Here is a 24597-nt window from a genome sequence, read left to right on the forward strand (position 1 = left end):
TATATTTTATATAAATTTATTATACGAATGATTTTTTAAGAGGCATAGAAGATCCTCTATCCAAAAACGGTGAGGAAAAAAAAGAAAGCATTAACGATTAATACTAAAAATGCATAACCTTAATTAATAACCTTCAGATAAACAAATGAGCAACGCACAGTAATATGGCATGGGTAATATGGCAATTTATCATATGTATATGCAGCATGTTTTTGTCTAAAAATAATTCATATTCTAGAAAATAAGGTACACATTTGAAATATCTACACGTATCATTTAAAAACCTTTTGCGTAAAACAATTAATTTTTATACAGAATTTTTTTGAAGTTAATTGGATTTCCTCCTAAAGTCGGATTATCTCCATACGTTTATCTGTTCCGATTTCGTTGCGATTTATTGAATTTTTCATAGTTAATTTTTTTCAGATTTGAAATGCATCGAACGGAATTAGATTCGTGGCTGTGGCGAGGAGGTGATTGTCAAAAATCCGCGATGGTAAATTGTGTCAACGAATTAAAGCTGTACGCGGGCATTAGGCGCTCTTATCGTACTCCCGAGAGCTGGTGGAGGAGCAAAAAGAAAGCGCGCGGGATGAATGACGGGCTCGACGTTAAGCTGACCAAGTTAAAGTAGTAATCCGGTGCATCTCGTAGAGACTGGTATGTTGCGCAGCACCCCGTGCCGAAACATGTCACAGATCCAGCTTCTCGTTTTTTCAACCTTCCTACTCATCTGGTCAGGTAATCGGACGTACCGGTTCGAATCTCGCACCGAAACGCACAAATCGCTGCCCTCCCCTCTCTATTTCCATGAATTTTATTCGCGACGCGGACCGATTAATCCCAACCGATTAATTCCTCAGTTGTTAATTCCAGCGTATGCGTATCCGGAGGGCACACTGCTTAATGACAACGCGCGAGCGTCGATCGTTGAGACGGTGCTGGAACGCGAACCAGCAACCTTCAAATTGTACACCAGGTGCGTATAATCTTTTTTAATTGTTGCAACAACGATTTGCGATGAGATATGAAAGTGGAATATAATGTTGTCTTGCATCTCAGTGTGATACATGAGATAACAACTGTATTTATGTGAAAAGTCCAGTTAATTGGAAGAGGAAACAAAAGAGAATCGTTCCCGCGATTGTACAGAAGACATCCAGACGCTTCACTCTCAGACATGCATCAATCAAGCCTTAAACTGAAATTATATTATAAGCTGATATTTATTCTGTTTTTATTTTAAGATCATCTTGAGTAATGTCTTAAGATGATAATACAGCCGTTTGATTGGCTTATGACATCTTAAATCTGTGTACTTAAGACAGTCTTAAATATAAGAGTCAACTATAAATACTGGCCTTCTGATTGATTCATGCAATTCATGACATCTTAAGATCGTATTTAATTAAGACAATCTTGAATATAAGAATCGACTACGAATATATAGGTTTTCATCATTTTCACTGTTCACATTTTCATCGTTATACCGAGTTCCCTCGGACATATTTTCCAAATAATTATTTTATATAATTGCAATTGGCCCAAAGGCTATCTTGACGTCGATCAGGAATCAATCACACGCCGACGCGGCTAATTTCTATGCACCATGGCACCGCTATCGCCGGCTTGCCCCGTGGAGGATGCGTCAATTTTTTAATGATACGTGCAATCAGCGGGCATTCTATTCTCAGCGCTGACGTTTGATCGACTATCGAGTGTTGAGGCGCCGCGCCGCGTTGACGCCTTAATATCGCCTTCGGATTGATTCCCGCTCTCTTTTTTTTCCTTCTTTTTATTTCTCTCTTTCCGGCAAACAAGCCGATTGAGGAAGACACTTCTTGACATTGTTATAATTTTTTCTTTTATTATCTCGAAGAATAAGAAATCGGGGAAATTTGCATGTTCGGTGAGAATCAATGTTTGGACTTAAATTTAATGTTTATCATGCATCAATTTCGTTGCAATATTTTTCTCACAATATTGCTTCGCACAGGGAAAACCCATTTGGCGAGGAGCAGTTATTCTTGAACAATACCGAAGTGCTGTACGCATCGCACTTCAACGAGAGCCGGCCGACCAAGTTCATCGTTCATGGATTCAGCGATACCGGAAATGAGGGCTGGATACGTGATCTAATAGACGGTGGGTGGAATTAGGTATTACGTCATCGCGTATTCACATTCCTTACTACCGCAGCTACTACTTTTGCAAACAATCAGGGTCAGCCTATTTCGGTAAACACGGAATCGACGTCGTTGTCGGTTCAAGGGTCAATGCGATAATGGTTTAATTAATCATTCTGCAAATTTTTCTGCTCGCTCTCTCTCGTCAGAAACTCTTCGCGGAAGAGTTCCAAGGTTTTTTTTTATATCCCACTCCTTTTTGATCTGACGATCTCATGTCCTCGTAAAACCGTTGCTTCCAAATAAGAAAAAAATATGTTTTTTTTTTTAAGATAGAGATATAACATTTAATTGCATTTTTAGCGTATCTGCTTTATCAGGATGTGAACGTGATAGTCGTCGGCTGGGGAATCTTGGCGTCCGACGCCTATCCGGTGGCGGCTAAGAACACGCGTCTAGTTGGTGAGTACTTAGGCCAGTTCTTGGATTTTTTGAATCGGGACTCGAACCTGGAATATAAGGACGTGCACATTAGTGGCCATAGCCTGGGCTCTTATGTGGCGGGCTTCGCCGGAGCTTATCACGACGGACGTGTTGGGAGAATAACAGGTAAATCAATGAATACGTAACCCTTAGGCTCAGTTTTACGGTTAACTCTGAACCGAGGTTCAACTTATTTCTCATCTCTTTCCAATTCTGGCATTAGAAAGAGATGAAGAATAAGTTAAACCTCAGTTAAGAATTAATCATGATCCAGTGAGAAATGGATAATTCATCGACATCGATTCCATTGTCATTTCTCAGAGTTGTGAAATTGAGTTGTGAGCCTCAGTCTTCGTAGAAGAATGCAAATTCAAGTTTGATAATAAAAAGTATCATAACTTTTTAAAGGAATTATTAATACAATAGTTTTTTTCCTCAAAGGATTCTTGATACAATAGAAAAAGATATTAAAAAAACGAATAAATATTAAACTAAATAATGAAATTACGCGAATTAAAGTTGTAATATTTATCTGTGTATTACTGATAAGACAGCATTGGGAAATAGACAATACAGTTATAATACTTGTTATCGATGTTAATGAATTACGAAAGCGAAAATATTGGCTAAATGTCGTGAGCGTAATTCCTTGATTTTTTCGAGAAGGATTAGATCCTGCGAGTCCTCTGTTCGAGACTATCTCTGGTGTCGTCGATCCAGAATACCGGTTGGATCCAACCGACGCTCAATTCGTTGATGTCATTCATACCAGCGGACCAGTGTTTGGATTCTTGGCGCCGTTGGGACACGCTGATTTTTATCCTAATAATGGCAAGATCCCGCAACCTGGATGTTCTTTCGTGCCAACGATAAGTGAGTATTGCAAGATATTCATTATTATCATATCCTTGCTGTGGAGAATATTGATAGGATGACTCTCGAGCGGTATTTTAATTCCTTTTTTTGTATTTCAGCTTATTGCAGTCATTCCAGAGCGCATCAGCTTATGACTGAGAGCATCGGCAGCACGGTAGGTTTCAAGGCAAAAATGTGCGAGAGTTGGGAAAAATACAAGGAGCGACTGTGCGATTACAATCCGGTTGTTATGATGGGCGAATACGCCTCTACCTCGTAAGATATCATTGTTTATATTTTTTTAAATTCACGAAAACTGATTACAATTCATCACAATTTGTCTTCTTCTCATTCAGATTACGTGGCAAATTTTATCTATCGACCAACGACGCTGCTCCCTTTGCGCTACAGTAAACGATCTGAATATCGATCTTGAATTTTTTTAGAATTGAGAATTTGCGAATTAACTCACGGTTACAGCTCGAGCAATAATAGCGCAATAATCTGTACTAGTCATTGATAAGTTACTTTATTTATGAAGCGCTTCGATTCTGAATGCGTACATCGAATGTACATCGTATCAGAATGTATCCTTAATATACGTAATGCTACATTAGAAAGAGTACAAATTATATTAATTGAAATTATGATTTTAAATGAATGTTCCTTTCATAATAATATCGTCACATTTTTTCCATCTTGTTACATTTCCTGTGATTCTCTTCAACGAAATTCCAGAATTTTTTCCTCACTCGATTTCTCAGAAATATGAAAATCTCGAAGCAATATCGCGAAAGAGAAATACGAAGAAATAAATACAATATAGAATAATAAAATAATAACTAAAGATTCCAGGAAGGTAGATAAATATGTAAGTCGATCGAAGGAATTAATGTTTCAAATCGTTAAAATGCATGAAATGAAATATTCATGAGAGACTTGCGCTTTGAGTAGTTGACTATGCGGCGAACGCAGGAATGACTACTTTATTCTCCTTCAAACTCCTTCAAATAGATATAATCTCGGCGTAATCCGTATAATTTACGAAATGCGTCATGGAAGTTGGAAGTTGCTGTTTCTGTCGCGTCTATTACTCGTTTCTTACGCAAACGATAATATTATGGCCAGAGACTACTTTTTATATAAAGACGTGTCCAACGTCGTAGGGTTTTCTTGCGGTGGTCTCGAAAGTGCGTAACAATATTTAAATGATAGAAATATAACTCGTATATAATTATAATATTACAAACTTTTCTCGATTCGTGACAGGCAACGTGAAATTCGCGAGGACATTTAACGAAGTCTTTGTACTTACATCGATGTGCAATCTCGCATCCGTGAATGGATCGTCGTTGCGTATTCTTAGGAAGCTTTTACAGAACAACTATCGTAATTTAGGCATTTACGTGGACGCGCGATGCGAAGATCACAATTATACTGTAATATATTATGAGGTAAAAAATACTATTCCAAAAAATTCTTAATTCTATATTATTTCATATATTAATAGCGTAAAGTATCCGAAATTAAGAATGTGCAATATAATATGTAAGAATAAAGGAGATAATGTGAAAATGCAATCATGGAATTTTTACAAAAAAATTCTTAATTATATTGTATATTAATTACATAAAATATTTGGAACTAAGAATGCAGAATTTAATTTAAGAATAAAGAAGTGTAATGTATGTGAAAATGCAACCAGAGGAGGGAAGGAACAGACAAGGGTCAAGAAAGATAACAAAGCCGTAGATGTTGAAGTAGCAATGGCAAAGTTCTTGGTATTAATCTCTTTCTTTTATTTAAGGCTACGAAATCTTTCTTATTCGATGAGACGCACAAATGGCTTATTTTGGGACGAAAGTTGGATGATACTTTGAGCTTATTAAATGACGATTCCTTCGGCGTGGTGACCGATATTACGATTGCCATAGAGACCGATACCGGTTTTGATTTATACGACGTGTATAATCCTTGTAAAGCACGCGGTGGCTCCTTGAATGTAACTGTCTTGGGTTACTGGACCGAAAAATCTGGTGTGGTGATCAGATTAAAGCAATCAAAGTACGAGAGAAGATTTAACTTGCATGGTATGAAGCTCAGAGTGGGAGTCTTAGTAAGTAACTGATTAACTTATAATGAGTAATTGGTAATATGATTTATTAACCGTAAATTCTTGTAGCTACCGCGTAAGTTTTATAATTTATCCATGGAAGCTATCGTGCTGAACCAAGACATGAAGGCGAAATATGGCCGGTCTCAATTCTTGTATACAATCTTGCTGCACATGGCTGATCTTTTTAATTTCACGTAAGAGTCTTTTGAAATGGGCGAACATTTTTTCGAGTATACTTTTGCATTTCTTTCGTTTATTTCTTTTTTTATGGAAATATTTTTAAATTATTATACAAATTTTTAAAAATATTTTATATTATTATATTATTTTAAAGTATGGAAATCGTGGAAGTTGATCCAAGAAAGCGGCAGGATAATTCTGCGCCGATGTTTGTCGCTTTTCAAAAAAAGACGGTGGATATCTCGGCCAGTCCAATAGTGATGAAAGCTGATAGATTACGGTCGGGAGATATTATCGGCCCAGTATGGCCAATGCGGTATATAATTTTGTGATACGCAATAAGGAATTGTTTTATCTTATTGCTTGATGCATCAATGAATTGTTTCTACGTAGATCGTGCTTTTTATTTCGAACGATAGCCTCGGCGAACATGAAGACAAAACAATTTTTAAAGCCGTTAAATATCAAAGTTTGGTACGTTGTACTTTGTACGATAATAATTTCCGCGTCCATACTGGTAATACTGATCAGACAGGAAGGCATTCACAGTGTGTCAGAGGGCTACAACATTTGTATTCTTCTTATAATAGGCGCTCTTTCCCAACAAGGTATTCGCCAGTCTCTTCAACATCTTCCTTAATTTTCTGTTAAGTTTTGAGTAAGATAATTAAATAATGCATAAAAAATGAAGAGCTATCGGTAAATTAAACACTTTTACAGGTTCCGTATTTGTTCCGGTGCATTATGCGGGTCGCATAGCATTTATACATATTATGCTCTTCAGTGTGTTAATCTTGAACTATTATTCGGCGAGTATCGTGTCCGATCGATTAAAGAATATGGGCGTGAAAATGAATGACTCGTTGATCAGTTTGGCGGACAGTCAATTGAAAGTGGCGGCCGAACCAACGGCATATATTCGTTCTTTTTTACAGGTAAATGCTTTTAAATATCAAATTCCAATTATAACATAATTCAAATAGTAAGATTAATTTTATAAGAAAGAAGTTCAATAATTATAATAAAACATCTTATTCTAACAAACACTAACATCAATATTCTAATTTTATTCTCAATACAAATGAAATAACATGTTATATGTAACGTTGATGTTATGTTATTATTAGTTAATGTTTTCAGAAATATCATTTTATTCAAAATATAAAATTCCTTTTCTTACATGCACCTCTTATTTTATCTTTTTGTTGAAAGACACCGGAGAAGGAGATACGCTATTTTAACGCGAAACGATGGGACAAACTACCGGAATCCAAACGTTATCTACCACTAGCGGAGGGCCTGAATCGCGTGACTAAAGGCGGCTTGGCTTATCATACATCAATCGAATCCGCGTATCCGTATATTGAGCGGCATTTCCACCCACGGATGATATGCGAGCTAACGGAGGTTCATCTCTTTCGCGCAGTGCTCGCTCTTTGGGGCAGACACAGGAGTCCGTTCACTCCGCTATTTAGAATCGGGTAGGAGAATGCAAGTGACTATAAATAGACACCTACACATCTGCCTCATTCTTTAAATTTTAATTCTTTTCAAGCAATTATTATTCATATGTTATTATTATAATATATTATATTAATTATAATCATTCATATGTTTATTATTATAATATTTATCATAATGTTTATTATTATAGTTTGACCAAAATGTATGATGTGGGCATACGCAGGCGTCAACTGAAATTCTGGTCGGCGAGAAAACCGTTTTGTCCGAAAAATATGCTAATCGCGGAACCGCTATCGATCTATGAAGCTGTACCCGTTTTTGTATTTATTGGCATCGCCGCCGCGCTGTCTCTTGTCATCTGCATAATAGAAAATCTTGTCTACTGGTTATGGCCTCGGTAACGATCAGTGTTAAAAAAAATAATTAGTTAAGAAAAAGAATAATATTCTGAAGTATTTTTTTAAATTTTCCATTATGTCATTTGGTCTCTTTCTTTTTTAGATTATTAATATCTACTACCAATGGACAGAGGAAACTGTGTTTTCCGAAATTCATGAGAAACGCACCTACTTCGCCGAGCGAAATATTCTCGCGCGAATGACCAGATAATATATTATTCCTATATACCATTCTGATGCTTGTTCAATTAGATTTTATCGCGGATATTGTAGCTTGTGTGTTTATATTAGACGTACGCGCAAATAATAAATCACTACCGTGTGTGTGTGATTTACTGTAGTTCAATAATGACTATTTTCTAGTTTTCATTCCTCGACAGAATGTCATAGCATTGGAACGTAAATAAACAATAAGACGTACGATTTCATATCATGTTTAATGTTATATAGATACTGAAAAATTCAAAGCATGTTACAACCGATCCGTGCAAATCTAATCGAATTACACTCTATTTTTGTTAGCTCTTTCGTTTATTCGTATTCGTGTGTGTAGACTTGACGTTACATAAAGTCCGCAGAACTTTTACTTTTTGCACGACAATATGAATAATGCGAAATTAAAGCACAGTGGAGCGTACTTAATATTCTTTGCTTTACTGCGATTCACTTGTAACGTCAACGCGGGAGATAGTGACTTTATTCGCGACTATTTCGTGAACAAGGCAGTGCGAAATGTTGTGGGATTCTCCTGTGGAGATTTCACGAGTAGGTGAAAGTGTTAGTGAATCATTCAACAAAAGCATAAATGCTAAAGATTTTTCATATCTCATTTTTTTTTATTGCAGGTGATTTTTATTTCGTAAAGTCGTTAAGCAGAGCTGGTATATTCACGATCATTAGGAAACATGATAAGGATATTAACATACGACGATTCTTGAGTACTGATGCCTGGAGTTTGGGAGTTGTCGTGGATTTGCGTTGTCGCAACGAAAGCGCCGTGACCATCTTTGCTGAGGTAAAAAATTTATAGAGTGAATCTTTACTTGAGATCCAGCGGATCTCAAAATGGCGGGAGGCTTTACATTTCTAAAGTTTTTTTTTAAATTGTCATTTATCCAAAGTTTAAAATACCTTTTTTGCACCTTTAATCACAGTTTTTCAGATGTTAGCCTTTGCGATTTTTAAAAATATTATATATTAAAATTAAAAACTTTAAAAAGCCACTGCATTTCCGTATTCTACAATGTTTAAAGTATGTTTAGTAATTTTTGATTTTAAAGAACAAAAACTGTAAATACGGCAGTCAGTTAAAATGTTGGAGTCATTTTGTCCCCTGTGTGACCAACATAAAATTCTCAGGAGATGTAACTATGAAGGGTTAATCATTCATATTTATATGATATTTTCAATTTTCTTATGTGAAAAGGAAGAAAGAAAGAAAGAAGATATATTTCATATTTTCAGACCTCGAAGTACCGTATGTATGATTACTCATATCACTGGCTGGTCCTGGGATCGAAGCTGAATAGCAGTGTGCCGCTTTTGAACGATAGTGCTTATAGTATGACGACCGATGTCACGCTTGCGATAACAAATAGCAGCGGTTACGATCTTTATGACGTTTATAATCATTGCAAGTACCGTGGAGGTACATTGAATTTGACCCGACTGGGTTGGTGGCGACGAGGAGAAGGTCTTATTATCATCCTGACTCAACCTCTGGTCGAAAGAAGGGCGAATATGCACGGCATGACGCTGAAAATATCGGGCGTGGTGCGTCTCACTGAATGTATGGTTCTACAGAAAAAAGGAGAAACGTTTAATTATATTTTATAATATTTTTATCATATGCTTTATCATTAGATACAATACAGGCCGAAGAACATGCGATTGGAGGATTATATGATCGATATTAACACCAGATCTTTAGACAGCATGCATAAGTTTGTGTACGCCATGATATCTCACACCGCTGATCTCTTCAATTTTAGGTATTTTTCGGTTTTTAAGATGCAATTTGCATTTTCCGGTGGCTAATATCTTTACAAAAATCTAATACCGATCAATTTAGTACTGAAAGTAATTAATTATTTATTTTAAGTATTAATAACATTGTCCAGTATTTTTAGTAATTCAAGTAAATAATTAATTACTATTTTTCAGTAATGAATAAATAGGCCGATATTAAATTTCTGTAAGAGCCCAGGAAAATATGTTTCGTATATAATTATATATAAAATTGACATATTTTATATACAATTACATATAATTATATATAAAATATGTCTATATATGTAACATCTTTTCCCAGGAGTAATCCTAAAAATATCTTTTAAGTGTACATGCTTCAGAAATAATTTATTGGGATCGTCACAGCGTGCACGGCTTGATATTCGAGATTCTACAAACGAATTATATCGACTTCGGCAGTAACCCCAGAATTATGGTATCCGAGAGATTAGATTACGCTACCTTGATCGGCGCGGCGTGGCCGATTCGGTATCGAAATATCACTTTACATCAAGAAAAACGTCAATTTGACATCGACAAATAATTAATCTCTTTTTTGCAGACCATGTTTCATGTTGCTGTCCACTCCGTCGAATAAAATCAAACTAGAGATTTTCTTTAAACCGTTTGCGATTCAGACTTGGTATTTAAGCGCCGTATTCATTGTGTTCTTCATGTTCATAATGAAAATAATAATGAAATGCGAGGAGGCGAGCAAAGAAGAGAAATATTCCGGTGCTATAGTCGTTACTATTGGCATTACTGCTCAGCAAGGTATAAAATAAGTAGATAGCAAATGTATGATCTCAAGAACTTGACGAGAATCTCTTCTGTAGGTGCAAATTTTTATCCTGAATGTATCTCGGGTCGTATCGCTCTTCTGCAAATTCTCATGTTTAATTGGATTATGTTCAATTATTACTCGGGCAGTGTAGTGTCAGCTCGTTTGAGCGAACCACTCGATATGATGGAGGATGACGTGACGGTTCTCGCGGATAGCAATTTGAAAATCGCGGCAGAGGCTGTGCCGTATTTAAACTATTTTCTATACGTACGTTTCTAGACACGCTGAAATATATATATATATGCGTCAAGTTTCCAGAAAGACTGTATAATATCCGAATTTTGTATTTTCAGAAACTTAGCTCGGAATCAAATTACTTTAGGAAGAAACGCTGGGATCCTTTGCCGGAGTCGAAGCGATACTTGCCAATAGAGGAGGGTATGAAGCAGGTCAGCGAAGGTATCCTGGCCTATCACACGGATCCGAACACGGCGTATCCATACATCGAAAAAATGTTCGATCCGAACAAGATTTGCGCATTGACAGAGATCCATCTGTTTAAACAATCCGTCATGGGTATGTACGCCAGTCGCAATGGTCAATTCACTGAGATGGCGAAAATCGGGTAAGTTCTTATTTATAATTTTTCCTTGCTATGCAACAAAGGTGCTAGTAGTTTAAGAAATAATTAAAAAATTCTTCAGGCTATCCAAGATGTTCAATACTGGGTTACGTGATCGACAGATAAAATATTGGTCAAGCAGGAAACCTCAATGTACACTCGATACATTGTCTACGAGAAGCATATCCATATACGAGACTGCTCCGGCTTTGATTCTGTTAGCTTTCGGTGTACTCGTCGGAGGCATAATATGCTTCATCGAGAATATCATCTACTATCGATTCATGAGGTGAGCTAACGCTCGCATTTACGTCTTAGCATGTCGAAGTTATCACAATTTTATTCGTAGAGAAGAAACGCCGAGACCTTTGAACAGCGATGATGCGGAAGTGACAGCCAGCACGAGCAAACATAATTTATCTGAGTGAATTATTTCACTTTGGGAAGTAAAATATTCATAAGTTCCTTCGTGTGTTACAATTTGTACATTCATTAGTGTCTCATTATCATATATTTATTTTACGCGAGGAGACAGAATGCGTTATAAATGTAATTTTTTCCTAGTCGCTCTAATATTGATCTAATAAAATTGTGAATTCACTTAGCATCGCAGAACAGTCTCTTTGGTGAAATTTTCCTATGAATACTTTCGTAAGAAAACAACCGGATAATAGATAGAGGGACAAGCAAATCGATCGTAACAGATTCGACTTCGAGGTAATTGATAAAGAATAGGGACAGAAAGTAGAGAACTTTGAAACTAAAGAGGAAATCGTGCCATATATAGGGTGTCTCGGAGTTACTCCAAAATTTTTATAACACATTGTTGCATGCATCATCCAGACGCGGTATTTACTTGCGAAACTCTCTCTCTCTCTCTCTCTCAAGAGCTATTAATTAAACAAATTTTTTGTTAAAGAAGCTCAAATTGGTAGGAGTATCTTAGATGAAGTAAACGACGAAAGTGACGAGGTACCCAGTATATGGTTTGTATCACTGTAACCGACGTGATTATGCTGTCATGTCAATCGACGTTATGGATATTATGAATGAGTCCGAACTCTGCAAATCGTTTCTTTTTGTCTCGAGTTCTGTTATTGTCTCGGATACGAAATTATCCTGGTTTTTCATATAGAATGAAGACGAAACGGAGTAGTTGTAATGTCCTCGCAATTTCGTAATTCGTATATATCAAGAAACAATGTGCCTGATGTGTCGCGTTTTTCTTTTACAAACATTCATCATTGTCGTTTATGCGCAAACCAGCCAAATCATTCGAGACTATTTTGTCTACAAAAATGTAACCAGAGTAGTGGGATTCTCTTGCGGAGATGTGGATGGTACGTCAAGCATTATGTTTTGCGTGTAAGAATTCTTAATAATTCGCAAAATAAAGTATATATTTTTTTTATATATAATTATATATATATATATAAAACGAAATTTTATAAAATTATATATATATATATATATATATATAATTTGTTAGAATTTAATAATTTTTTTTGCACAGAGGATTTTCTCACGATGAAGCTGTTGACCGATGTCGGAATATCCACGGCGATTAAACCGGCTGGATCACAAATCGATATACCTAGATACCTCGACACCGATCGAACCATGGGCGTGTTTGTAGATATACGATGTCCGAATCAAAACGTCAGCGGCATATTCAACGAAGTGAGAATTTTGAAATTCTGCAAAAAAGAAAAACAGAATTTTTTGCTCTGGAAATTAAATAAAAAATATGAAACCTGTATGTAGGGTACAACTCATCGTATGTATGATTATTCATATGCCTGGCTGATCTTCGGGAGCAACTTGAACGACAGTTTGCAGAGTTTAAACGATAGTGGCTTCAGCATTGTCACGGATTTTGCGATCTTGCTGCCGAATGATACCGATTACGTTTTTTATGACATATATAATCATTGTAAAATGCGCGGCGGAATGCTTAACATTACATGGCTCGGTAGTTGGCGAGAGAATGAAGGACTCACGATCAATTTGACCGACTCGAGAATCAACAGACGACGAGATTATCATGGAATGCGAGCCAAGGCGGCCGGAATTGTAAGCTTCATCTTAAAAAAATATGTAATTATTACATTTTAATTATTACATAGAAGATGTACCATAGGTGCTGCATAGACCAAAGAATGTGAGTTTGATAGATTATCTAGAGGGTGACAGCCTCGAGGTCATGGACAATTGGCCAAAATTCGGACACACTCTTCTCTCGCATGTCGCCGACATGTTTAACTTTACGTAATTGACTATGATACATTTAAATATTTTCGCGTATGTATTATATATTGATCCTTTAACCGGGCTTAACGAATGTTTTCGTGTGTAGCATGGACCTCATCGAGATTGATCACTGGGAGAAGAATGACAGTAATGGTCCTTTGATGGGCACTTTGAAGAGAGATGATGCGGATTTGGGTTACTATCCATCTATCTTGACAATCGAGAGATACGGTTACGCGCGCGTTATTTTTCCACAATGGCCCACACGGTAAGCAATGAAGAAAACCCAAAACAAAAATTCAAATTCGGAACATAATATGTTACAAGACGTTTAAAAGACGTACTCTTAAAAATATTTTTGCAAGAATTGTCTAAAAGATGTCTTATGTCTGGATTTTGGACTTAGTATTATTTGAGAATTTGTACGTAAATAAATAAAATACAATAAACACAGCAACATAAGATCTCTTGTCTAACTCGCGAATAATTTTTCATTCAGTACCTGTTTCATGTTTCGTACCATACCAGCGACGAAGATGAAACCCTGGATAATACTGAAACCGTTCGCGGCGGACACGTGGTACTCGATCATCTTGATCGTGGTGATTACAATTCTAATCCTCTCCTGCATATTGAAGTTAGAACGTGCCGACGATTACGGCTGCAGCATTTCGGCATTGATTGCTGTTGCCGCATTATGCCAGCAAGGTACTTAACGATCATAATGATACAGTAAAGATATATTGTTCTTCTGTTCTTATAATATCGATCAGGTTTTCCTTCTCTCTCTAATCAATCGGCCAGTCGAATCGCCTTAATTCAGATCACGGTCTTCGGCCTGTTGGTATACAATTATTATGGAGCGGCGATAGTATCAGCCAGATTGAATGAGCCTCTTCAAAAAATGAATGATTCATTGTATTCGTTGGCGCATAGTAAGATGCAGATGGCTGCTGAAAAAAATGTCTTCTTCAATTTTTTGCTGCGGGTAAAAAAGCATTCCCAAATAGTAATTCAATATTTTTAAACTTAACTATTTTGACAAGCTTCTACGTTTTACTAGAATCCAAGACCGGATGTGCAATACTTCAGGCCCTTTTGGAACGCTATACCCGAATCGAAGAGATTTATCTCGATCCAGGAGGGTGTGGAGGGAATAAAGAGAGGAGGTTTTGCTTATCACGCGGATCCGGATGATATTTATCCATCCATCGAACTTGCATTCGACAAACAGATGATATGTCAGCTAACAGAAGTTCATCTGTTGAAATCTGAATTGGGCCTGTGGTCTAATCTTAAAAGTCACTTTCACGAAATCTCTAAAATAGCGTGAGTACATCGTCACAATGTGTTAAATATTACAATTTTCACTAAAAAAAATTAGATCAAGATTATATAATATAGATTACTGAGGATAAACACTTCGGGATTACGGCGACGAGAAATACGTCGTCGGTCGGCCAGGAAGCCTTATTGTCCAAGCGATGAGATTTTCGTCTCCAGCGTGACCATTTATGAAGCGGCGCCGATCTTATTTCTTTTGCTCTTTGGTATGATAATTTCACTTATCGTATTTGGTATCGAGTACTTCGTCTTCTATACAATGAATTCGAAGCGAACATCAGATATTACACCAGGCATTAAACCAAGCATTAAATCAAGCATTAAATCAAGCATTAAATTAAGCGTTAAACCAAGCATTAAATCAAATATTAAATCAGACATTAAACTAGGCATTAAACCAAGTATAAAACAAGGTATTAAACCAAGTATTAAACCAAATATAAAACAAGATATTAAATCAGATGTTAAAACAGACACTAAAATCGACAAGAAAGATAAGATATTACTAAAAGATAATGCTCCGCCTAAAAATAACATCATTCTAGTGCTCCCAGAAGCGAGTAATCTCTTTCAACAGGTGCTAATGTCTAAGCGGTATCAATAAAGGAATATCGAGATATAGGTAAAATTTCTAATAACGGTAGCCTTTTATGTAAATTGTTTACTAAATTATCATTATACATAATACGAATGAATGTATTTAAATAAAGTACAAATGTTTTTTTCATGATCCCCCTCCCCCCTTTCTAAATTTCGATACACAACGCAAGTAGGTAAAATAAACGTATCAAATAAAACGCATGTGTATTTTTTATCATTAGTAAAATACTATTAGGTGTTGGAATTAATTCGTAGCGTTTTACAAGAGATGGGAAGTACTTTCATTAATGTATTTTTTAATGCTCATGTGAAATAAATAACATTCTTTCATTAAAAACGCTACGAATTAATTCCAACACCTAATATTACGTTGTGCTCTGCACGTATTAATGTGCATATGCCGAAGAAATACCTATAAATAATGTAACCTATAAAAAAATTTCCATCACGAAGAAAATGTAGTTATTTTTTTTTCTTAGATTTCTTGTCAACAATGACTGGTGTTGTTCCAGTAAGATCTGACAAACGTTGTTTCAATTTCAATAATATTTCCACTTGTGGCTTCCATACATTTCCATCTTCCTTGGCCTTCAATTCTCGTACGAGATTGCCCTGAAATCACGATGTAATAAATTATACATTAAGTTATTAAGGAAAAAAAGTATCATTTTATGATATGCAATACCTGCTTCGCGATCGCTGACTCTAATGCCGCCACGTCTGTTAGAGCATCCCCATTTTGTTCGGGCACTTGCATCGGTTCGGCCTTCTTATTTTTCGCAGGTGATTTTTTCGCAGGTGATTTTTTCGCAGGCGCATTCGCATTACTTTTGAGATCAGTTAGCTTCTTTTTTAAATCTAATAAAATTTCTATCTGCGGGTGCCAAACACTCTTATCGTTTTTAGCTTTCAGTTCTCTTACTAAGTTGCCCTAGGAAATACAAAATATGCAATGAGATGATTCTCGTATTATAAGAAAAGAAAAAAAATATACTAACTTGCTTTGTGATAGCGGTTTCTAATAATGCGATACTTTCGTCGGAACTTTTGTTCGTTCCATCGCCATTAGTCTCTTGCTGTCCAGCATATTTTTTGCGTAACATTTCGACCTTTTGATCTTCGATCTTAGTGAACAGCGGACTGGGTTTGCCGATTTTGTGCCAAGTAGGTAACATATTTGTTATTGTTTCGGGGATATAGCCATAATTTTTGTTACTCAAACCTAGTTGAGATCTCAATTGTTTGGCTATATTGGGCATAAAGGGAGCCAGAAGAGCAGAAAGAAGACAGGCTAAATTGCAGCAAATTGCAACAACAGTTCCGGCTTTTTTCCTGTTAATTTTGAATAAAGGTATTACTTGAGAGGACCAATTGGTGAGAAAGCAATTGAAATAAATAAAACTGATTATACTTGTTATCGTCATTTCCCTTGATTTTCACCCATGGTTGCTGGAATTGCATATATTGATTGCCGTGTTTCGAAATCGCCAATATGCGTTTTAAACCATCTTTCAATTTGCCTTGCTCCATGGCGTTTATATAAGCCGACAGTTCACGTTGTACCAATGCTAATACAGTCCAATCGGCCTCTTCCGGCTCTATCGGTGGTATATTAGAGTCGAAGAATTTTTCACAGAATACTAGAGCTCTATCCATAACAAGTTTTTGAGACTTTTAATAATAGAACATTAATTATTGATGACTTACAAAGAAATATAGTAAAAAACAAACCTATTGACAAAATTGCCAAGATTATTTAGTAATTCGCTATTATTTTTCGTGGCTAAATCCACCCAATTAAAATTGGAATCTTGAGTTTCGGGTCTAATATAAGCTAAATAAAATCGCCATACATCAGCTGGAATTCCAGTATCTCTGGCATCGGTTCCAAATACTCCGATACCTCTAGACTTGGAGAATTTCTTATCCTCATAATTTAAATATTCTGAAACAGAATAAATATTACATCGATAGGAAAATTGATAAACAAATATGTGTAAAGAAATCAAATAAAAAGAGAGAATTCACAAGATTCAAAAAGAAAAAAAGATTAAAAAAGATATAAAAACATAAAATTACAAAGTAAAAAAATGCGTTCGAAAGATGTGCATTCTTTGAAAATATCATACCAGTTGCCAGTATACATTTCATCAACGTATAATTTTGATTAGCCGCTAATAAACAAGCGGGAAACATTATCGTATGGAATGGAATGTTATCCTTTGCCATAAATTGGTATAAATCGATTTTTATATCCTGAGAAGGAGGTTGCCACCATTGCTTATATTCTTTGGTATACCTCTTTGTAATACTGATATATCCGAAAGGAGCGTCAAACCAGACGTAAAACACCTTATGTTCGAAACCCTCTACCGGGACAGGTATTCCCCATTTCAAATCTCTGGTTATACAACGAGGCTGAAGACCATCGCGTAACCACGCTTTTGAAACTACTCTCGCGACGTTGGACCATCCTTTATCACGTGTAGTGGAATATTCCTTCAGTTTCTCTTCCAACTGCAACAAAGAGTTCTATTTTCGTATATAATTCCGTATTTCGCTGGAAACATATCAATGGAGTATCACGATATAAATTTCACCTTGGGTAAATCCAGGAAGAACTGTACTGAGTTTTTCACGACAGGTTTAATGTTACAGATCTTACATCGAGGGTTTATTAACTCGACTGCGTTGACGAGATGACCGCAACCATCGCATTGGTCGCCGCGCGCGTCTTCGTACTTACATCCAGGACACGTGCCTTCCACAAATCTATCAGCGAGAAACCGATCACAGAATTCGCAATGTAGTTGTTCCACAGTCTCGGTCAATACGTAGCCTTGCGATTTAATTTTTAGGAAAAACGCTTGAACGATTCTGAAAAGAATTATCATGAAAATGAATGTAATTAATGTAAATAAGATAAAGGAACGAAAGAAATAAAAGAATAAAAATAGGGGTTAGAATCTTACTCTGTCTGCTCAGGTGTACTAGTGCGGCCGAAATAGTCGAATCCGATGCCGAACCAGCGATAAATGTCATTGTGTATATCAAAGAATTTATCACAAATAGCTTGAGGAGTCATTTTTTCTTGTAGAGCTTTTGCTTCAGTCGCAGTGCCATATTCGTCGGTTCCACTAAAATAAAATTTTTAAATTATATTCTAAAATTTTATTTGAATTGTGGAATATTAATTTTCTTATATGTTGCCAAAAAGAAATAATTACCATATGTAGAGAGTATTGTAATTTCTTTGCCTGCAATACCTGCAGAAGTTAAAAAATTTTGTTATAGTATTGTTAAATTAAAAGTATTTGTATTAATATTTTTTTAAGTATAGAAACCTTGCAAAGATATCGGCTGAAAGAACGCAGCCGATAATATTTCCTAGATGCGGGACATTATTAACGTAAGGAAGAGCTGATGTTATCAACATATTTCGTTCACCTTTTTTAGGCAGTCTAAAAGAAAAATATAACTAGCTTAATAAATTTCTATAAATTATATAAATTTGTTAAATTCATCCAACTTACATAGGATATGAATTTTCCTTGACTTCTGGATATTGTTCAGTGGTCCAATTCTTTGCCACATTACGAAGTTCTTCTGGATTAACAATATCCATCTCTTTTTCCTTAGTTGGGCTAATCTAAAATAAATCATTTAGGTTTACATATATATGAGAGGTTCACTGTTATTTGCGGAATGTTCATTAAAAATATTTAATTTAAAATATTCACATCACTAGGTACTGATTCATGAACTTGAGAATTTGAGGTTGTATTGATAGGGAACCAAGAAGCAGTTTCAATACTTGCAATAGCCTTTGGACCTCTCTCTAATTTGAACATTTCATTAGATTCCTGCATTCAGAAATATATCAATTACATATATCAAATCAATGTTTATGAAATAGATATTACAATGCGACTTTACCTTAATTGATTGTTGGATAATTGGCTGCTTTTGAATATTAGCTAACCAGCTATTGACACTTGGTAAGTCCTTGGCAATATCATTTGCGATATCTGTAATCAATATAGTGCTCCAAAGACTTACCCAAATAGAAATATCTGCTGGTGATAAGTTACTACATTTCTAAAAAAAAGTGGCATAAACAATGAACATTTGAGTAATAAAATATTTGAGTAATAAAATGCTTTTATTATTTACCTCAATTAAGTACTGTTTGTCTTTCAATTCACTATTGAGATCTTTTAATAAAGACCATAAGTTGGATTTCTGTAGAGTTTTAGAAGCATTCGCGTGACTTAATATAGCTGGCTGCAAAGAATGACAGCTTTAATATTAAAAATCTTTGACTGTGTTTAAGAAACAAAGCAGCTCAGTGAATGCTCAATGATTCTTTAATATGATTGATTCTTGCTTTTAGAATTGTAAAAAAAATCATTTACTAAGCTGCTTTGTCACCTGAATGCAACCAGTTTTATACATTCCTAAAATCAATAGCTTTCTGTCCAATTCAGGATACTTTTCAGCAAGAGACAAATGATACACAGTGAATTATTACATCTTTATTGTTTGTCTATGTTAAATAAAGATGGAATGATTCACTATGTTACTGCATCATTCTTTTGCTGAATAAGCATTTTCAATGATATAACAATAAAAAAACAACACAAAGACCATTAGAAATAAAAGCTAAAGTTATAGTTAATATATAGAGATTCAATGCTAAATCAAAATAATACCTGTAATTGAGAAATTTCCCATTCCAACCATCTGTCATTGAGAACCTCTAATTCTTTAGGTACAGATAATAGGAAGCGCAACGCTGACGAGACACTGAACAGAGATAATCCTGTGGGTGTAGTCAGCGTCGGCAAACGGCCCAGGATAGCATCTACATATAATATATAAGTCATAATCACATGCATTAACTGCCTCATAGAAGTCAAATTGATCAAGTTAAGAAGTAGAGAAAATTGATGAAGATATGAACACTCATGTTCTAATAAATTAAGAAATTGACAAAAAGTGGAGCTAATCGGTTTGACTATTAAGACATGATAATATTCCGCAAGACAAGGTCGTATATGTATAATCTCAAGAATATTCCGTTAAGAATTTACATAAACTAAGATATGGAGGGAAACAGAAAGAGGTTAATGAACTCACCACTAGGCTTCAGAATCCTAACAGAGACGGTTTCCTGCGCTAATTTAGTTGCAATAATCAGCTTCAGCGCATTCGGGTTACCCTCATTCGTGGAAACGATCATTGTTGTCAAATAAATTAATAAATACGTTAATAAATAGAGAAATATGTTAACGCACAACCACGGGAGACATATGAGCGACGCGAGGATTGCGTCAGATTTCGTCTCTCACTCTAGTCCACGCTTCAGTTAGTCTAGTCTCTTATTGGACACGATATTTCTATGGGTATATAGGTAGGTCATTATAGGTAGGCGGTTAAAGTTACCAAGTCGCCAGATATCAATGTTGGAACCAGAGGGAAGAGTAGATTTTTACCAATAAGAATAAAAATGAATTATAGGAATATTTATGTATCATCTTAGTATCTTTGTCCTCATTATATTCGTTTTGATTATAGAATAATTAGGTAAGTTCAAAAAAATTCAAAGTATATTGTAGAATACTTCAACAATATAAGAAATATTAATATATTTTTAAATGTTTTTACACAAGGTCATAAGAGGTAACTTGGATTTGTGTAAAATTTTTATCTTCTCAAATGCAACCTTATTTTAAAACTATAATTACATTTCATATCTTCTAACTTGTATTATATTAATCTAATTTTATTTTTACAGTAAAGTAACTTAAATTAGCGGTGACAGACAAAAAAGTGATTGATTTGTAGTGAGCAGAATTTTAGGAGTCTAATAATTCTTAACGACTGTAAAAAGTGTAATCGGACTAGAGATTGCATTGGAATTTAACCAATCAGAAGAAAATCAATCTCAAGTTTAATGAACTTTGCTTTGGTTAAATTTCATTTCAATCTCAATCTTAATCTTTAGTCTGATCACAGTCGTTTTTATAGTCGTTAAGAATTACAGAATAAGCCTCTAAATCTCGACCCTCATGTATAACTTTACAGATGAATCTTACTTGATACTTTTTGTATCAGTAAGTATACAATTATTTTTATCTATTTTTTATAATCATCTCGCTAGACAAGTTAATACTTTGACTGCCGTCGTAGTAATAATTTGTCCTCTGTGATGTTTGATTTTTCAGTGGTGTTTTAAAATTTTGCCACAATAGTCACGGCAGAATTTAAAAACTTTTGTAAAAAATAAAAGCCATCTCATATAAAATTTATGTAGCTTGACTATAATAAAAATATTCACACTAGCTCCATAACACAACTTCATATACGATATCATGTTATCATTGAATATACAATAATCATTGTGCTTAAAAATTCTATCATAATGAAATCTATTGACGTACACAGAACAAACTTTACTAGGAAGGCAATGTGTATTAATCGTGTGATGAAATTATAAAAATACACAACAAGAAAGTTATCTCTTTACTTTTAAAAGAATAAATAAATTCTATCAATCTGTAACTATTGAGGATGAGTCCAACACTTGTCTGATATTGATTGTATTACGTGTCCTTTCTAGACTTAAGAATCGTTACAATTTCTTCCAATAAGTTATTCCTCTTCTCTCTCTGCTCCTTAGCCTTCTCCCTTTGTTCTTCTGTACGTGCATTTGCCTCTTTCTGTATATCCCGCATCTCCATACATATCTGCAAGACACCACTTGGCACGTAATTGGAATTTTTATTTTTACTGTCCAAAGAAGTAATTAAATTCTTCAATAAACGCTGACAGCTCTGTAGATTCTCAATTATCTTCACGTTCTGAGCCTCCAATCTGGCATTATGCTGAAGAGTCTTCAAACGAAACGTCTCACTAGACGAATTATTTTTTTGAGTAATAGGTGAAAGTCTTAAAAAAATATTTATGAATCAACCTTAAAGTACTTAATTAAATAATTTTATAATTTTGATTAGTTATAACTTACGTTTCCTTTGGATCCTTTGCATCATCTTCATCATTCATTTTTGTGTCATATATATCATTGGAAAAGATCTCAACCAGATCACTGTAAGCACATTTAACATATTTGACATGAGGCATGGATGGTTCTACAAGCTCAGCCTACAGATTGGCAATCTATGGATCCAGGTTCGATCACATGTTTCACATATACAGAAAATTTAAAAAGCTTACTGCTCCAACTATGATTAAAAGTTAGAAGGCTTAAGGTTGTTGTGAATTGTACAAAGAGCTTAAAAGATTTGGAGCTCAAGATATCCAGGAATACCTCTATATATTTTTATACAATGTATTAGATAAAAAAAGAGAATAATTAAGGTGTAAATAAGAATAGATGGGCTGAATAGTTCTTAAGGGCTTTATTAAAAAAAAAAAAAAAAAAAAAAAGGAGAGAAAGAGATTTAACATGTGATTCAAGGATTAAGTCAACTTGTAAAAATTCTCCAAAAAAACAAACTTACTCTTCGTAACTGCAGATATATTTTCCTCTCCCACTCCTCCTATTGTGCGTTATCATATTCTTATAAGCACGTTTAAGTGTTTTGTATCTATTTTCTACTTGCAAGGGCGATACACTGAAGCCATTCTCTGCCAAATTATAGGCTATTTCCTGATATGCCCTCTTCATATTTTTTAACTTTCGATGCTTTACTAATTCCTTTTTCAATTTGTACTCCCTCAAGAAGATCTTCGTCGAAGCGTCGCACCACGGGAAAATTGCGTTTCCATTTTTACTTGTTGTTGGAGTACTATTAAACTTTTCCTCCTTGGACTCCTTGCTCTCTGATTCAATCATGATCTTATCACCCTCGGAATCATTTTCATTTGTTTCAAATGGAACAACATCGATATATATGTCTTTGCCATTGACATTGAAGCACATCTGTTCGGCTTTTTCATCAATCTCTGATATATGCAGTTGAAAAACTACATTTTCCTCTGTCAACATCGATGTTATTAATATTCATTGATACATCTGCATTGACTTATTGTTAATGAATATTATATGGTAAAGTATTGTAATGTAAACAATGCACATACCAATAGACTATACCATATATATATATATAAATATATAATATAATTGTGGTCTATTTACCATTACCTTCGCAGGTGATCGTAACAAACCCATTGCTGTCTATGATCACCTTGCCATCCTCGTCGCGATTAAACCAGCCTTGCATCTTCGCCGCCAGGATGACGCTTTGAAGTTGCTGACTGTATAATCCTAAGACTCGTCCGGTCCACCGCGATCGGCAGTCGCACGCTTTTCTTCACATCAATCCCAACCAAATCGGTAAAAGCCCTTCTTCGTCGCGTGATGCAGTATCTTATTTTCGCGCTTTATTCCGTTACACCTTTTGCACCTCTGCTATGCTCTGATATTTCGGCTGCAGAAAGTGTAAGAAGGTGCAGCGGTTGCAAATATACGTGGTTAATAGTCGTCGTAGAGTCCACACCACGTCCAACGGGAAGCACAAGAACGTACATGTAATCCGTAACGAGGAAATGATGGAAGAGAAGTGCGGTGAGGTGCGGAGCAAGAAGAACAAAGCTTTTAATAGTCTCTAGAACTTCCGATCTCGAAGTTTCTTTGGTGCTTCTACCTCGTTCCGCTAGATGCCGACACCGAAGAAACAGTGGCGCCATCGAGTTACCGACCAAGCATCGGTCTCGGAGTGCGATCAAGTTGCCGCTACGAATGCTTCGAAGCATTTTTGGATTGGTCAATTAGTAAAGTAGTTCTTTCTTCCGATTGGTTATCCCAGATCTACAATATTGTAGATTTTTAAGCCTTAAGCCATAAGAAATAAACGAACCATAATCAATTATTCTCCTCGTATTCGACTGTAGTTGGTTAATTTCTTATGGTTCAAGATTTAAAATACCTATTGTAGATTCAGACTTAATCAAATGCTTCAAAACATTCGCAGTGGCAACTCGACCACACCCTTCGAACATCATTCTCGAACGCTCTCGATTCCTAGATAATGTTCTTTGGTATTGCAGCTGAATCCAGCGAGAGACTCATCTGCGGCTGCTCCTATGACGTTAACACTAATCCTTATATTCCGTAATGGGTCTTCTACAATAACTATAAGCGGTTCCGCATAATAAAAGGAACAGGGAACAGAAAATAATAATTTCAACTTAAATTGTAGACGTAAGTAATGCACAAGCTTTCACGTATGACGTACAACTTATTACCGTATCTCCAAGAGACAGCAATAAATCATATATCATACGCTAAAGCTTGTGCATTATTTAGAGTATATCCACACAACTTGCATAGCCGCATAAAC

General features: G+C 35.4%; 6 protein-coding genes across 9 annotated transcripts; 4 read left to right on the forward strand and 2 right to left on the reverse strand.

Moving 5' to 3' along the window:
• The first annotated feature begins 577 nt into the window (after positions 1-577).
• Positions 578-4121, forward strand: LOC105148437 (pancreatic triacylglycerol lipase). Its single transcript, XM_011060156.2, has 7 exons — positions 578-741; positions 877-979; positions 1997-2145; positions 2490-2735; positions 3276-3482; positions 3584-3740; positions 3821-4121. Exons 1-7 carry the CDS (start codon positions 663-665, stop codon positions 3876-3878), a joined length of 999 nt encoding a protein of 332 aa, XP_011058458.1. The 5' UTR covers positions 578-662; the 3' UTR covers positions 3879-4121.
• A 149-nt stretch (positions 4122-4270) lies between these two features.
• LOC105148505 (ionotropic receptor 75a) lies at positions 4271-7832 on the forward strand. Its single transcript, XM_011060292.2, has 10 exons — positions 4271-4654; positions 4734-4918; positions 5272-5580; positions 5647-5774; positions 5915-6076; positions 6154-6368; positions 6481-6695; positions 6973-7241; positions 7415-7621; positions 7726-7832. The coding sequence occupies exons 1-10, from the start codon at positions 4513-4515 to the stop codon at positions 7823-7825; spliced, it is 1932 nt and encodes a 643-aa protein (XP_011058594.2). The 5' UTR covers positions 4271-4512; the 3' UTR covers positions 7826-7832.
• Positions 7833-8223: 391 nt separating this feature from the next.
• On the forward strand, positions 8224-11653 carry LOC105148436 (ionotropic receptor 75a). Its single transcript, XM_011060154.2, has 10 exons — positions 8224-8387; positions 8468-8637; positions 9087-9395; positions 9486-9613; positions 9960-10121; positions 10195-10406; positions 10469-10683; positions 10770-11041; positions 11121-11327; positions 11388-11653. Exons 1-10 carry the CDS (start codon positions 8225-8227, stop codon positions 11464-11466), a joined length of 1917 nt encoding a protein of 638 aa, XP_011058456.2. The 5' UTR covers position 8224; the 3' UTR covers positions 11467-11653.
• Positions 11654-11785: 132 nt separating this feature from the next.
• On the forward strand, positions 11786-15561 carry LOC105148435 (ionotropic receptor 75a). 2 transcript variants are annotated; one of them, XM_087411259.1, is made up of 9 exons: positions 11786-12378; positions 12552-12718; positions 12803-13111; positions 13179-13306; positions 13395-13556; positions 13788-13996; positions 14062-14276; positions 14352-14617; positions 14693-15561. In XM_087411259.1, exons 1-9 carry the CDS (start codon positions 12240-12242, stop codon positions 15234-15236), a joined length of 2139 nt encoding a protein of 712 aa, XP_087267385.1. In that variant the 5' UTR covers positions 11786-12239; the 3' UTR covers positions 15237-15561. The 2 variants fall into 2 exon arrangements, with proteins under 2 accessions (XP_087267385.1, XP_011058455.1); XM_011060153.2 differs by having other exon boundaries at positions 12301-12403.
• MetRS (methionyl-tRNA synthetase 1) lies at positions 15279-20553 on the reverse strand. The gene is made up of 16 exons (XM_011060152.2): positions 20372-20553; positions 19945-20096; positions 19406-19516; positions 19169-19330; positions 18973-19095; positions 18766-18881; positions 18577-18693; positions 18460-18498; positions 18205-18369; positions 17833-18109; positions 17362-17749; positions 16964-17177; positions 16644-16880; positions 16231-16564; positions 15918-16163; positions 15279-15844 (listed from the first exon to the last, which is right to left on the reverse strand). Exons 1-16 carry the CDS (start codon positions 20472-20474, stop codon positions 15695-15697), a joined length of 2934 nt encoding a protein of 977 aa, XP_011058454.1. The 5' UTR covers positions 20475-20553; the 3' UTR covers positions 15279-15694.
• Positions 20554-20865: 312 nt separating this feature from the next.
• LOC105148430 (hypothetical protein) lies at positions 20866-24337 on the reverse strand. 3 transcript variants are annotated; one of them, XM_087411262.1, is made up of 5 exons: positions 24201-24337; positions 23394-24065; positions 22756-23233; positions 22260-22340; positions 20866-22183 (listed from the first exon to the last, which is right to left on the reverse strand). In XM_087411262.1, the coding sequence occupies exons 2-5, from the start codon at positions 23476-23478 to the stop codon at positions 21838-21840; spliced, it is 990 nt and encodes a 329-aa protein (XP_087267388.1). In that variant the 5' UTR covers positions 23479-24065; positions 24201-24337; the 3' UTR covers positions 20866-21837. The 3 variants fall into 3 exon arrangements, with proteins under 3 accessions (XP_087267388.1, XP_011058449.1, XP_011058450.1); XM_011060147.2 differs by having other exon boundaries at positions 24184-24321; XM_011060148.2 differs by having other exon boundaries at positions 20866-22147; positions 23394-24246.
• Between the last annotated feature and the right edge of the window lie 260 nt (positions 24338-24597).

The sequence above is a fragment of the Acromyrmex echinatior genome, chromosome 11 (assembly GCF_024713525.1).
Source record: "Acromyrmex echinatior isolate Ae372 chromosome 11, ASM2471352v2, whole genome shotgun sequence".
Taxonomy (NCBI): Eukaryota; Metazoa; Arthropoda; class Insecta; order Hymenoptera; family Formicidae; genus Acromyrmex; species Acromyrmex echinatior.